Below are 14,414 nucleotides of genomic sequence, written 5' to 3'. Positions count from 1 at the left end.
AGTACCAGAGAGACGGCCAGAAACCGGCTAAGAACACCAGACTCCACAAGATAAGATCTTTGCAAAAATAAACAAATACATTGGCTATGTTTAAGTGTTCAATGATGTCATAAAACAAATATTGGTAAATACGTACTTTTATAGATCAGAAAAAATCAGACTAACATTTATTGTCAAATATAAGTGGGACTGGAACTCGGTTTTTTTCTAATTCGTTATTAATTTTATTGTAAAGGTTTTATTCTTCGACAGCTATATGAGCCATTAATTATTGCTGTTTATTATAATCATTTATTTTGTAATGGGGAAATCATATGATTTGCAGACCTTTATTATATTAAAGTAATAAGGTGTAATACTGGTGTAGAAGTTGATTGTCTATGTAAAACGGCCAATAGGTCTGGAGCATCATCACTTAACTTTGTTTTCTACATGAATTAAATAAAATTTAATCTCCACCTTAAACTACACATACAGTCTGCAAATTGGGCTATGAAAACTTATTGAGCTGTCTTTGACTATTTTATTTTGCAATCAATTTACACAAAAAGATGTGTGTCTCACTTTTGCCATTCCGAAATAGATAGATTATGTCTAGAAGAAGAAAAAAAATTATGTCTTATTACGTTCAGTTTAATTTGGTGATTTAAATTGGGTTGATGACAAATGGGCATAAATGGATGACTTTTCCCTGGAAAATGGAGAAAACCAGATGCAAATATCTATAACTGTTTTAGAATAATAAGTCTTCAAAACCAGGGAAAGACTTTATGGACACCCTGTATATCTATTCCATATTTTACCATTAGAATCTTAATGAATGAATTTAAAAGTTCATAAAGGTAATGATGATGATGATGATGATGATGATGATGATGATGATGATGATGATGATGATGATGATGATGTGGTGATGATGATGATGTTGGGGGCAGGGTGGCTCAGCGGCACGGTCTTTGCTACTTTGTATCCGAAATGTACCGAGTTCGATCTCCCGCCACTGATCTGTGTGGCCTTGAGCAAGTCACCTCGCCCTAGTTCAATTTGCGGCACTGCACTGCGGGTGACGCCTGGGTTATTCCAGTCTTCCCTTGGAATAGACCCTAGAGAAAAATTCTTCTTTGGGATGAATAAAAGGAATTTTATTTATTTGATTCCCTATTTTCATTTCATAGGGCAAATGTGTTTTTGGGACTAATCCAAGGGAAGACTGGAACAACCCAGGAATCAGCCGCAGTGCAGCGCCACAAACTGAACTAGGGCGAGGTGACTTGCTCAAGGCTACACAGCGCAGCCGGTATTCAAACTCGGTACCGTCGGGTACGAAGCAAAGACCGTACCGCTGAGCCACACTGCTCCGTGCCGTATGCGGTGATGAGGGTCATTTAAATCGATCGACATTTGAAGGATGAGTTTTCTGGTTAAATCTATAAATACTAATTTTTCTAGATTACGACTTCTAAATTATTGATGTTTAAAAAGAAAATTATGAACATTAAAACTTTATTTTTCTTTAAACAAGTCACGTGCACAGTTTTATTGATATTCCTTTCAATTTGTGCGAGTTGTTGCCCTTGATTTGAAGTTTAGATGAATAAAAAGATTCCTTGTTTTAAATAACTTACGAACCACACTATATTTTATACCACTTGAACAATAAAGTTTACTTGCTTGTCAGTTACAAACATATTATGGAGTTCCAAGCAAATCACACAATATTTGATCGAGTTATCGCCCATTATTGGAGAGACACTGCATCGAGCCAAATCCAGAGGTCACTCAAGTTCAAGATCAACTACGGTAAACAATTGATTGCTTGTAAAGGTTTAAATTATTTTAAAATATCTTTAACAACATAAAAACGTTATTTTGTGTTTAACAATTTGCCTGCAAAACTAGTTTTATTATTTTTTACTTTGGATTTGTACGATTATTGCACTTGGTTTGATTTTTAGATGAATACAAATATTCCTCTTTTAAAAATAACTTGCGAATTATGAAATTACATTTTTAATAACACAAACAATTACAAGAACAAAACAACAACAACAACAACAGCAACATCAAAACCTCACCTTTAGCTCAGTTGATTTCATATTCGATATTTGTAGTCGATAATCGAACAAGATCAACACAGTTGCACGGTTGCACTTGACTGTTGGCTTGTACTTTCAATTGAAATGTAGGTTCTAACTAGTAAATAAAAAAATAAGTAATCAGTGAAAGCGTCTAAAATATAAGCTTTAGTGAAACGTATTTATAACGTATCGAAATGGGTAGTTGGATACTCATCGTGGCTCAGTGGTCTTTGATTCATACCCAAAAGATACCGTTTCGAATATCCTATAAGCTGTGTGGCCTTGAGTAAGTAGCCTCGCCCTAGTTCAGTTTGTGGCGCTGCAATGCGGCTGACGCCTGAGTTATTCCAGTCTTCCCTTGGAATAGACGCCAAAGCGTCTGTCCTCATTTAGATGAATTATAAAGAGAAATTATTTATTTATAATTTAGTTATTAATATTAAAAAACGAACGCCAGATTAATTATTAAATATTTTCAAAGTCCAATGTTTTAAATTTAATTATGTTGAACACATACTCTGAATAAATTATTCACGTAGGCCTACATATAAACACGTTTATTGGGTTATAAACACAACTTTTAACCTCATTATGCTTGTCGAATATAATAATCCGTTTAATTAGAAGACTCCCATTGTTCAACACCATTCATAAAATAATGAAGTCTTCAAAATATGGAAGAAAAGTCAAGACATCAAATCTTCGACTCCTATGGTTCCTAATTGTATATGTAACTATAGTCCGTTCCACAACCCGTGCCCATGCGTTGACGTTGATATCTTCACAATTACAGGCTTTTCACGAGATTCACGTAAGAATGCCACAATGTGTTCAAATGACACAGCATATTGTACACTTTGTACACACTAGACGTAAGCAATTATTGCAATTGATAATTGTCATGTGCTCCATAAATAGCCGGATGACTCTTGATAAAAAAATGACATGAAGTCTCTTTGGAGGTTAGCACATTAGAGAGGACTTTATTTTAAAAACATTTCCTTTTATACTAAAAAAGGGAAACAACTATAAACGTCAAGGACAATAAAAGAATAGGTTCTAATAAGGGGACATAATTCATGACAAACTAACTCATTGAAAATATTAAATGATTATCTTCCTTCGATCATTCACATAATAATTATATATAAAGTATAAATAAAGGCTGCCTCTATTCTCATTACCGAATAAAACGTCGCCGGCTTTTTGCGATTTGGATTTGATTGATTTTTTTTTTTAATTGTGCAACTTGTGACAAGAAACTTAACAAATTACTGCATTACAACCTTTGGATTAAACATACAACAATTGTGGACTACTATTATGAAGACTAGCATCCTAGACTAGGGGGATGAGAATAGTCACTTCGATAAATAAAAGTCAATTACATTCCTCCATCTTTTGGATTGGACAACGAACAACAAAATAAAATAAGGAAAAACACTTTTCTTTTTAATAGCTTAAAATGACTACAAATTATAAATTCATAACTTTAGCTTTTCGGAGGCTTTATTGATCTTTTACATGATCTTTTAGCTTTCCTCAAAGCTACTGGTAGCGGGCTTTTAAGTAAAGTTTCCGCTATAGGGTCATCAACATTGGTTTCCCTATCAGCGCTACTACTTTCTACATCTGACATGACGTCATCTATTCTGCTTTCTGTTTCAGCGCTACTGTTTACTATTCTATCCCTTATTTCCTCTCCCTTATTATGATTTTGATTATATTGTTCGCTTTCACCACCGGAACTGGAACATGTCTGTGATCTCAGTTGGTCCAGGTGCCGTCTTATAATGCCTTGAGTTGGTGTTTCAACCCGGTATGATAAAGGTCCAGTTTTTTCAATAACTATTCCTGGCACCCATTTTTCTTTGCTCTGATCGTAATTCCTGATTTAAGTTCTGTTTGGAACACAGAGACTGTCAGACTTCAAGTACGGCTTTAGGAAAGACTTGTGTAAAATTAATAACCTTGTTCTACATTGATTCCTGACAATGGGGGCAATGTTCAATGACCTCAAAAGAAATTTCAACTCAATTTGGAAATTTGAAATCTTCAAGGACCTCCACAGGTTTGGTTAGCAAAGAAACCTTTTTATTTTGTCTGAGTATTTGTGAACAACTTGCCTTTCCAGGTCAAAGAAGAACTCATTCTTTTTAAATCATTCAATCAGAAAGAGGGAGTTACTTAGTGGACCGTCTACTGTCTATTTTGATACATTGACTTAATCATGAATGATACATAACTTCTTATGTCTTGATAACTTTTTATGAGCTATTGAAGCAAACTAAGCGTGGACAACATTTAGGGGCAAATAGAACACTTATGAAACAATTTATCATAATGGGCAGTGATTCTCTTTTTTCTCATCAAACTGACCGAATATCACTGACTTATCAAAGCACCAATATGTTGAGAGATCAGCTGTTACTCATTGAAATGGTCTAGGTTTGAGTCCCTGATCCAGTCATTTAATCCGCTGAAGATTTAAATTGTTTTGCTGGGATATGAATCAATGCAGAAGTTATAGATTAGAATCGTATTATAAAAGCTATGAATATAATCACGTTTTATTAGGCATTGATTTTTTATTCACATATAAACTATGATTTTGATAACTTTCTACGGGTTGAGATGAACATCGAGAAGGAAGGAACGGGTGCTATATCATGATCCAAAGTCTCATTTACAGCCTATAAACTATAAATAAACAAACAGTTTTATGTTAAACAGTTTGGTACTTATTTGGCAAAGATACTATCGTAACTCTGTACAAACAAACAATTTTATGTTTAATAGTTTGATACTTATTTGGCAACAAGACTATCGTAACTCTTACGATACATAAATTTGAAGGGAAAAGTCAAGTTACGATAGTCATATTTCCACAAAAGTGTAACCGTTTAGTTAAGATAATTCTTCAAATTCGAATAACTTTTTTTTGCTTTTAATGCTACAAGAATGTCGATTTGACACCAGGTGCGCAGTATTTCAAGGCACAATATATTTCTCAGTGCAAAACTATCGTAACTTAAGTTACGATAGTTTTGCACCCTACCCTCGATATGGTGATGAGCTCTTTATTTGACATGATGACAGTACTGCTGACACGACTATATTATGTACAATCAATAAGGGTACGAAGATAGGACGCGAGCGAAGGGTAGTAAATTATTGACGAAATATAATTATAATTACCCACCTAAGCGTCCGACTGCTTGGTTGTATGAAGACGACGTACCGTTTTGTTTCCTTTCGTGACGTAGGCAGTTGACCTCAGCGCCCACGAGCTGTGGCGGGGAAAAAAGGCGGGAAGGCTTCTTACCACGTGATGGGCGACTGTCCACGAAGAGGGCGTCTTACCACGTGCTGACGAGACTGCAGACAGAAAAGGCACTTGCTCCGGTTTTCTCGGTTGGCAGTCCGTGGTGTTTTGACTTTTCGACTGACGTAACGAAACGCTCCGATAGGCAGATGCGCAGGGTAAAGGTGAAAAATCCTCGTCGCCAGTGTTGTGTTTTTGACGGGACCCCAGATTAATATCGTGGAATCACTCAACTCAGAAGCGTTACCTAGGAAGTGATATGTGAGAAAATAGTTTTATCACTGTGTATAAGTTAGAGTCTATACAAATATATCGCAACAACATTTTAAGAAGGAAAAATAGTATAAATAACTCAACTATGGAAAGTAAGGAACAAAGAGTGCATCCTTCTATAGGGCATGCCACTCTGATATTTTTTAGTACAAATAATATTTTAAACAATGGACTTAATGAATAATAACTAATTAGGCTGTAACTAATATCAATTTGCTAATAACAAAGGGGAGCAACTCTTTCCTGGCCTATATGTATAAGTCCATAACAACTATGATATGTCCCAATAAAGTATAGCACAGAGAAGGTCGAAACTGTGATATACTGGCCGGTTCAGAACAAACTAAATAACACAAGAGACCAAAAACTGTGTTATAAAAATATAAAGGCTGGTCGGTCCGTGACGAATTAAAAAGCGACGTTTGTCGTAATATCACATCTCAATTAAAGAGTGTGGTAATAAAAATGGTGCCCGTTAAAAACTGAGTCGGTCAAATCTTTATCCAGATCCAAAAGGATATTGCTAAGTCGTGTACGTATAACAAATTTGAGTGGCACGGTTGTTCTCAATATTTGTTGGGCCGTGACCGGTACAGAGTGAAGAAGTGTCCACACTACACATCTTCACGAAAAGTCAGAGCAACAAGATTACAGAGGAGCAAACCCGAGACGACAACAAGACAAGATTTGTTTCTGTGTATTGTATTGTCTATATATGTTACTGAATAGGAACGTTTTGGTTGCCAAACCATTCATTTTAATGTTGACATTTTCTTAATTTTTATAAATAAAGTTATAATTTAATTTAATCAGCAGACTTGTTTAATAATTTAAAGCTTTACTTTTGAGGGGACGTTTTATAATATCATAAGTCCGATTTTGGTTGAAAATACCTTTATATTTTAATGTCATAAAACCAGTGACATTGACTATAATATGTAATTTTTCTTGTAAAATTAAAGTAATGAAATAAATGTTCTTATGATTTTAAAAGTGCTTACAATGCTTGAGAAGTGTTTTACTTTGTTACGAAATAAACAAATTTGTCAATGGACACATTAAAATTTTAAAAATATGACGATTTTAGTGAGATCTCAATTATTTTTTTTGTCCCACTTCTCACCATCCTCCCCTACAATTCCAAATAAAACGAGAATGTTTTCCTTGACTTTAAATGCCAATAAGTTCTGAACTTTTTGAGGCTTTGCAAAACGGTTTGGCATAGTAATAAGATACTAGATTGACACACTTGACAAATGTAAGTGACAGCCCTTTTTTACCCTAACAACAATGACGGTGATTAATGTCACTAAAAAGTGGATTGAAAAAAGAGAGAAGGCATTCAATATCTTTACAAGAAAGGAATTATAAAATCCAATGCATTTTCTGAAAGGCCAAATATTCCGCTTTAAACTATATATAAAGATATTAAAAGTATTGCGGAGGGAATCCAACTAACGCAAAATAAAGTTAATGGAGAATCAAAACTTTTGACACAGACCAAGTAGATGGAACTTTTTCTCTCGCCACCCGAAACCTATAGTTTTGTAATAAAAACTAAAACGCTATACCATCTTAAAAGGAAAGCATTTAAGTGCGTACACGGACAATTTTTATGGGGTGAGTCTGTAAAAGAGAATGCGTAATACTAAACGGGAATTTCAAAACCCAACGGCCGGTTAAGTGGTTTTTGAGTCACCAAAATTCTCTCTTGAGATTTAATTGATGAATGTTATAACTATAAAGCATATTTAAAAATAAAAAACGGATATCATTCAATTTTTCCGCAAATTTTTTCTTAGGGGTATGGGTTAGCGAATCGATCATAATTTTTTTCAGAATTTGATAAATTTACAAAATTTTACTGTTTTCTTGTTCCATATTGATTATACTTTGAAATTTTTATGGATCTTGGCCTTTGTTTGTCTGCGAAATTAGCTTTATTATCAAATTAATGACAAATTTTGCGTTTTATCAAAATTCCATTTTGCGTCATTCTCTGATTTTCTAACATTCCATCAGATTGTCTTCAAATTTGGTCAGAATCTTTCTTATGATGTGTTTTGCATCATGATGGATGGGTTTTGTGGTAAACTAAAATTGAGCAGTTTTATGAATTTTTAAATCGAATTTTTCCTGTAATTCCGCGCCAAATTTTCAGTCGAAATCGAAAAAAATTTCTTAAAATCTTATTTTCAGGACTATTACTAAACCTATCCATCATGATGTAGCTCTTGTTGTAAGAAACATTGTGTGTAAATTTGGAAGAGATCTATTCGTTGGTTTTTGCTGCATTGCTGTAAGAAATTTGTGTTTTTTGGTCTATTTTTAGACTATTTTGTCTCACTATGTCCCAAAAAATTAAATTTTGGGCTTTTTTTGTGTGTGTTAATCATCAAATTAGACCTCCTACCACCTGAAAATAACAAGGGAATAGCAATATTAGCATTGCAATAAAAAATGGAATTTTGACTACATGTTTTTATATAATAATAAAAGAAAATTAATGTTATTTTTTATTTTTCAAATAGTAAATATATTTTTGTAGTCAAAACCTCTTTTTTCGATAAATCACATTAGTAAAACACACACACACACACTTACACACACACACACGCACACACACACACACATACACACACACACACAAAGAGAGAGAGAGAGAGAGAGAGAGAGAGAGAGAGAGAGAGAGAGAGAGAGAGAGAGAGAAATTGAATGAACATAGAAAAATAAGTATTAAAATATAAAACACGTCTTACCTTGATAATTGCACAATTTAATATATATCCATTATAATAAACACAGAATCTTTCCCTCTGAGTTTCTGAACTCATATAAAAAGGTATGCATTCAGCATGGCCCATTACAAGATTCAACAGTATAATAATGCATGAAATAGGACTTGTGAGGGTGCAAAAATGAGTAAAATTATTCATTACAACTACTAAGATGACAGTTTGGCTATTTTCCTTCTCTGTTGTTGGACTTCATTGTCACTGTCAGAAAGAAACGTTTCAATAAAATATTTACAATTCTGCGTGCAGAAATTTTGCTGAGAACAACATCCAAATGAAACAGTGCTGGAAAATCTTGAAAAATTCTTAAGAGTCTTGAACGACAATGAATTTCCCCAGACAGTTTGTAAAAAGTGTAACAATATAGTAAGGTGAAAAGTAGCGGTCGAAAGATAATTTAGACCACCTCTGTCCACTTCCTCAGTGTAGACTTGGATTTCTTCATCTCCATCTCATCCTCGCAACTTTTCATCCTTTAAGGCCACATAGCCTCCGATATATAAAAAAAAATCATTTTCTCAAAAGATGATAGTATGTTAGTAGTGAGAGGAAGGTCGTCAACGATGAGAAGTTCAGAATCTGTCAGTTCTTTCCCAAACAGATCACAGGGATGTCCAGAGGAGTTAAAATCAATATCCTTTTCAAATTCAATGCTTGGCCCTGTCTATATGAGAATAGTTCAAAAGATCTTGAGCTGTTTTATAAAAATTACAACCAGCTGACATCCTAAAATGAGCAAATTGCTTCTCTATGCCATCTTGTTGGAAGAAACCAATGGCAACATATTTATGATGGACAGAGTTGTTTTGTGTCAAGAGGTACTATGATACGTCAATAAGGCATCTGCATGTCCAAGCTAACGCATTTGCTGTGTCTCTTGTGAAGGATTTTTCCCTTAGAACAGGACTTGATGCAGCCATCCGGTCAACAAGATGTGCCCATTGATCCAGGATATTCTATTGATGACTACCAGCTTCTGAAAGTTCAATACATAATCGATCTGGATCACGAAAACGCATGCTTTGAAAGGGAGATTTTGTGTTTAAAACTTTCCAAAGCTTCAAAACGTCATCTATAAATAAGGCAGTGTTGACACAAGAACTGACAGACTTTGATGACGATTTCAATGTAGAGCTTGTCTTCTCTGAAAATAATTCCAATACAAGGGAACTTTCTGTTTTTCAATACTTGTGGGGTCTAAAGCTGTTTTGGAAAGAGTTGAAAGTTTTACAAGATTATGAAGTTCCTCCAAATCAGACCACTGGGCAGTTACTGGTTCAGATGAATGACAAGGGTAGAAATTCAGACATTTTGTTTTCTCAGTGATCCAGTTGTTTCGGATATTTTTCAACAGGTGAACAGTATCATAAAGCACAAATAAGGGTCTTGTAAGATCAACCGTGGACATGATAATCCAAGGAGATGGTTCATTTTTTTTTTGGAAACTTTTTTTTTTAAAAGCTTGATTTAATCGGTTGTTATGATTTATTACCTCAATTACTTTCCCTCCACATCTTTCAATGGTAGAAATGACATTTATATTGTTACTGTACTGAAAATTAGATGTTAAGTCATGATAAGGTAACAGTTTGACAAGAAATGTTCTTGATCCAAAAAAAAAAAGCACTTTACCATAAAACATAAAAACGTTGTAGCCAATTTATTAGGGTAATCAGTAGCTTATCCATACATGGTGCCTCCTTTGTATGAAACTGATGCCTTGACATAAACCTCATCAATAATCAAAATACAATTTCTGGATCTTTCATCAAGATGATTAAAAACACTCGTAAAGAGATTTTCATCAGAGGTGTTATTTGCCACACTTGTAATCCTTTTCATGATAGAAATATATGGTAATTGTAAATTACGAAGTTCAAGATACAAAGCACGGGCTTTCTCATACCATGAAAGCGCTAAAAACAGGTCCTCTGCAGAGTAAAGCCTTGTGTTTTTCAACGAATTCATCAGCTGAAGATTTCTGGTACAAAAGTTGATTTTCTTCTCAGTAACTTCAAATGGTGTTTCTGCTTTGGCAAATCGTAGAAATTCTTCAAGCTGACTCCAACATTTAATCTCATTGATGAATGGGTGACGAATACGTTTCACCAAATGATACATCTCATACGTCACCCTGGGATTTTTAGTTCCCGTGTTGTATTTGAAATATACTGCAAACTTGTGAATTGGACTTTCTTCTCACCACTCAATAAGATATATGAATCATCTGATCCTGACGGAAGAGTGAAAAGGGCAACACAATTTCCAACTTTACAACAAAATTTGTCATAAAATGAATCATACTGGAATTAATCAGACTCCATGAAATCTGACATCTCTGTAACAAAATATCGTCCTACACGAACCATCTTTGGGTTATCAGGCCAATGTAGAGCACAAACTCTCTAATGTTCAGTAACATCCTCAAAGTTAAGCTTATTTGGTAAGCATGAAATCCACTGTTTACGTTTCTGAATTTATTTTGGAAATTTGTACAGTTATTTTCAGATGAACAGAATGATCTCTGTAGACTGTTCTACGATTGAGGACAGAGCATTTTCTGCCCATTTTATACACACAACTACTGTATGGAACAATATGGAAAAAGAATTTAAAACTCCAACAGCACGGCTTAAATGTATAAATATTTGAAAAGGAATTAAAAGTTAGTAGAGCTTCAGTAATTCTGACTGAAATCTGAAATAGGGCTAATCACAGATTTAAAGCCGGTACCAAACCGGTAAAAAAAATATTTGCCAATTAAGAATCAAGTCTAGGGTCCAATCTAAAATCGTTTTGCCACTGTGCAAAATTTGCAACAATAGTCAGAAAATAAAAATGAAACAACGTCCGAACACAGCCAAGAGGGTATATTCTACATATGAATGATTAAGGAACGATGGAGTTATTTTAGCAAATCAATGACCTAAAACACTACGCGCAGGCAATTTTAAAGCAAATTTTAACAATAACGTGACAGCTCTATAAAAATACTGCGAAATACCAGGCTAACGGCCATCTAAGTGACAATAAGAAAATATAAAAGGCGATACAACACAACAAGGTTTAAAGCAATCCATGAATATAGCAGCTTCAAAAAAGGAAAATACCAAACACGGAACTCAAAACTCTTTTTCCATTCATGTATGTTTAAACTTAAACTTTTAAGATTAATAAACGGGTGTAATAAAATTGTTGTTTGACAGATAGTTTAAAAATTATGTATTAAAGGGATTTTGTACAATGTTATTACCTATTTAAAGAATTGGAACAGCCAGGAACAAAAAGGTTTGGAGGCCAAAAGAGTTTTACATATAATATACTTTATAAGACACTTTTTAAAACATTCTGTTGGATTATTAAGTGATTTTATCAGTGACTTTAAGTGAATTTTGAACCTTTTTTTTTTTTTTTTTGTTACTATCGTATCAAAGTGGATTTATACAATCCTCCATTTTAAAATTGAAGTTCCATATTCTTAGCGTGGTTTTTAGTTAGATCTCTATCAACTGTGTGCAAATATCTATTCTGTTTGTTTTTTTTTAAATAGGGCTCTTGATCAAAAGTGTTCCGTATACATTTTTGCCAGCGAGCACAGACATACTGGCAAATTTAATAATTAAAGATTGATATTCGAGTAACCTGCAAATCTATTTGTTTTAAAAGCAAGGGTAATTCTATCACATGTTGACTCAAATGGTCATTTTAAAAATCGGTTGGCCAAAACAATCTGTCGTTTCATGTTTGAATAGCCATCTGGCCGCTCTGTTGTCGGATTTGTTTGCACGCACCTACAGCCTTTAATTACCGGAGCGATTTTGATCGTTGATAGCTCAAAAGATTCATCTCGGTCTATATTAATTTCAACGATGCAGTAATATAACAATTAAAATAGATGACTACCTGTTCATAGCAGCCTTTTTTCCCTGCAAATATTGTGGGTTCTCCAATAGCAATATGAATTGACCAATTCACGCCCGGCTGTCGTGGTGGCAAGACAAATCAACGTCCTGTGACTGTCATTCAATGTAAATAAACATTCCATTGTAATGAACAAAACACCATGACACACTAATGCCGTGATTCAAACTATCATCAGTTTAAACCAGGACATACATTTTTGTGCGGGCATGTGGTCAAGTGATATGACACTCGCCTTCTAATCGGAAGGTCATGGATTCGAGTCCTGCTCTGAGCAGTGTATAGTTCATTTCTTAGAAAAAGGCACTTTATTCAAATTCTCTAATCTTACTCAGATGTGAAATTAGTACCAGGCCGTTAACAACGTTGTCTCAGTCGGGAAAATTGTAAGAATAACGAAAGTCTGGTGTGATGAGAGGAAAGTGTGATATTACATACTTATTTGCAGATCAGATTTTATGAGCTCATTGTTGCAATATAAATATTTTCTGTCCAAAGCAAAATATTGCCCCTTACAACAGTCTTTTAAAAATCCCATAATTGATTATGTAAGGTTGTCAGACTTTCTAATAATACGTGCACGTAGGGTAATGTTTTGGGTAGGTCGGTGTGCAGAAATGAAAACTTTCAAGAAATGAAGATTGTGTTATAATAAATCTATGCGTTTATATGGTTTTATGAGAGAGAGAGAGAGAGAGAGAGAGAGAGAGAGAGAGAGAGAGAGAGAGAGAGAGAGAGAGAGAGAGAGCGAGCGAGAGCGTTGTTCATGTACTGTTGAGAGTTTATGTGAATGTGGGAGACAAACCGAGATTAATAAAATTTCGAGTTTGTGTTTTTTAATAGACAAAAATAATAGAAAACAACAACAAACTAAAATAAAGCCTCAACTTTTCAGGGTGCTGAATTATATGGTGGCAATAAATACCCGAATTTTCGGGTGTCGAATTATCTAACTGGTGACAATAAACACCCAAGTTTGGGGTGTCGAATTATCTGGTGACAAAACACACCTGAGTTTCAGGTGTTGAATTACGCTCCCTTTCTTGATCTAGTTTATTCCATACTTTTGGGGCCCCTAAAGAGAAAGAACGACTGATTAATATTCCCATATATGCAAACTATCGTGAGCTGAAAATTCTTTCTCTGTCGGAGTCCCAAAAGTATGGAACAAACTAGATAAAGAAATCACAAACGCTCCGAGCTTAGTGATTTTAGGAAACTTTTCAAAACATTCCTTGTCGGGAAGGGTTTTAAATAACAATAGTATTTGTGTTTTGTTACCTATTGTGTTTGTATGTGTAGCGCCTTAGAGCATTTTGTGAATTCTGTTATTACATTACACGACATTAAAATCTGTTCATATTTTTAAAAAAATATATTATAATGAAGACTGTAGTGGTGATGGTGGTGGTGAAGGTGGTGGGCGGTGGCGATGGCGGCGGTGGTGGTGGTGGTGATGATGATGATGATGATGATGATGATGATGATGATGATGATGATGATGATGATGATGATGATGATGATAGGAACTTAACAAAAAATACACAGGAATCTGGCATCGAAACATTCCTTTATCTTATCGAAAGCTAACCCATTACTACTGTGTTGAGATTTGATTGATAGACAGGTGTGTGTCATACATATCCCTGGTGTGTGTGTGTGTGTGTGTGTGTGTGTGTGTGTGTGTGTTTGTGTGTGTGTTAAAATGGGATAGTCAAAGTACCTATACATCGTTTTGAAGTCTTTTCACACGCGTAAGACACACTTGTACGCATATAACAAATACTAAATTTTACCAAATTCTCTACAGACACTCCCTTTATCACGCCGTCACTAAAATCTTGAAGTGCGAAAGGGGTCGAATTTAAAAAAAAATAACATCTCCATCGAATAATTTTCTGGCTTGAACCAGTGTGCAACCATTGGCGCCCTGTATTCCAAAGACTCGATTTTTCGCTCGTTACTAGAGCATGTCGCTCGAATGATTACTCGTGGCTTGGCGCTCGAGCATAGGCAGATCGT

The 14,414-nt window shown here is 34.7% G+C and overlaps 1 protein-coding gene across 2 annotated transcripts in view; it reads right to left on the bottom strand.

Moving 5' to 3' along the window:
* The window catches only part of LOC144972025 (NXPE family member 3-like), a 13,087-nt gene extending 7,436 nt beyond the window's left edge, over window positions 1–5,651 (bottom strand). The window contains exons 1-2 of one of the 2 annotated variants that reach the window (XM_078913113.1): window positions 5,281–5,651; window positions 2,076–2,193 (exon numbers count right to left, since the gene is read on the bottom strand). In XM_078913113.1, the coding sequence (XP_078769239.1) occupies window positions 2,076–2,096 (21 nt within the window). In that variant the 5' untranslated portion in view covers window positions 2,097–2,193; window positions 5,281–5,651. Of the gene's footprint in view, window positions 1–2,075; window positions 2,477–5,280 lie in introns of those variants that run through there. The other variant, XM_078913114.1, reaches the window with a different exon arrangement.
* Window positions 5,652–14,414: the final 8,763 nt, after the last annotated feature.

The sequence above is a fragment of the Berghia stephanieae genome, chromosome 4, assembly GCF_034508935.2.
Source record: "Berghia stephanieae isolate SIO BIC M18660-M18661 chromosome 4, UCSD_Bste_1.3, whole genome shotgun sequence".
NCBI classification, from domain to species: Eukaryota; Metazoa; Mollusca; class Gastropoda; order Nudibranchia; family Aeolidiidae; genus Berghia; species Berghia stephanieae.
The sequence above is the reverse complement of the archived record's forward strand: the minus strand, read 5'-3'. Positions and strand labels throughout refer to the sequence as shown.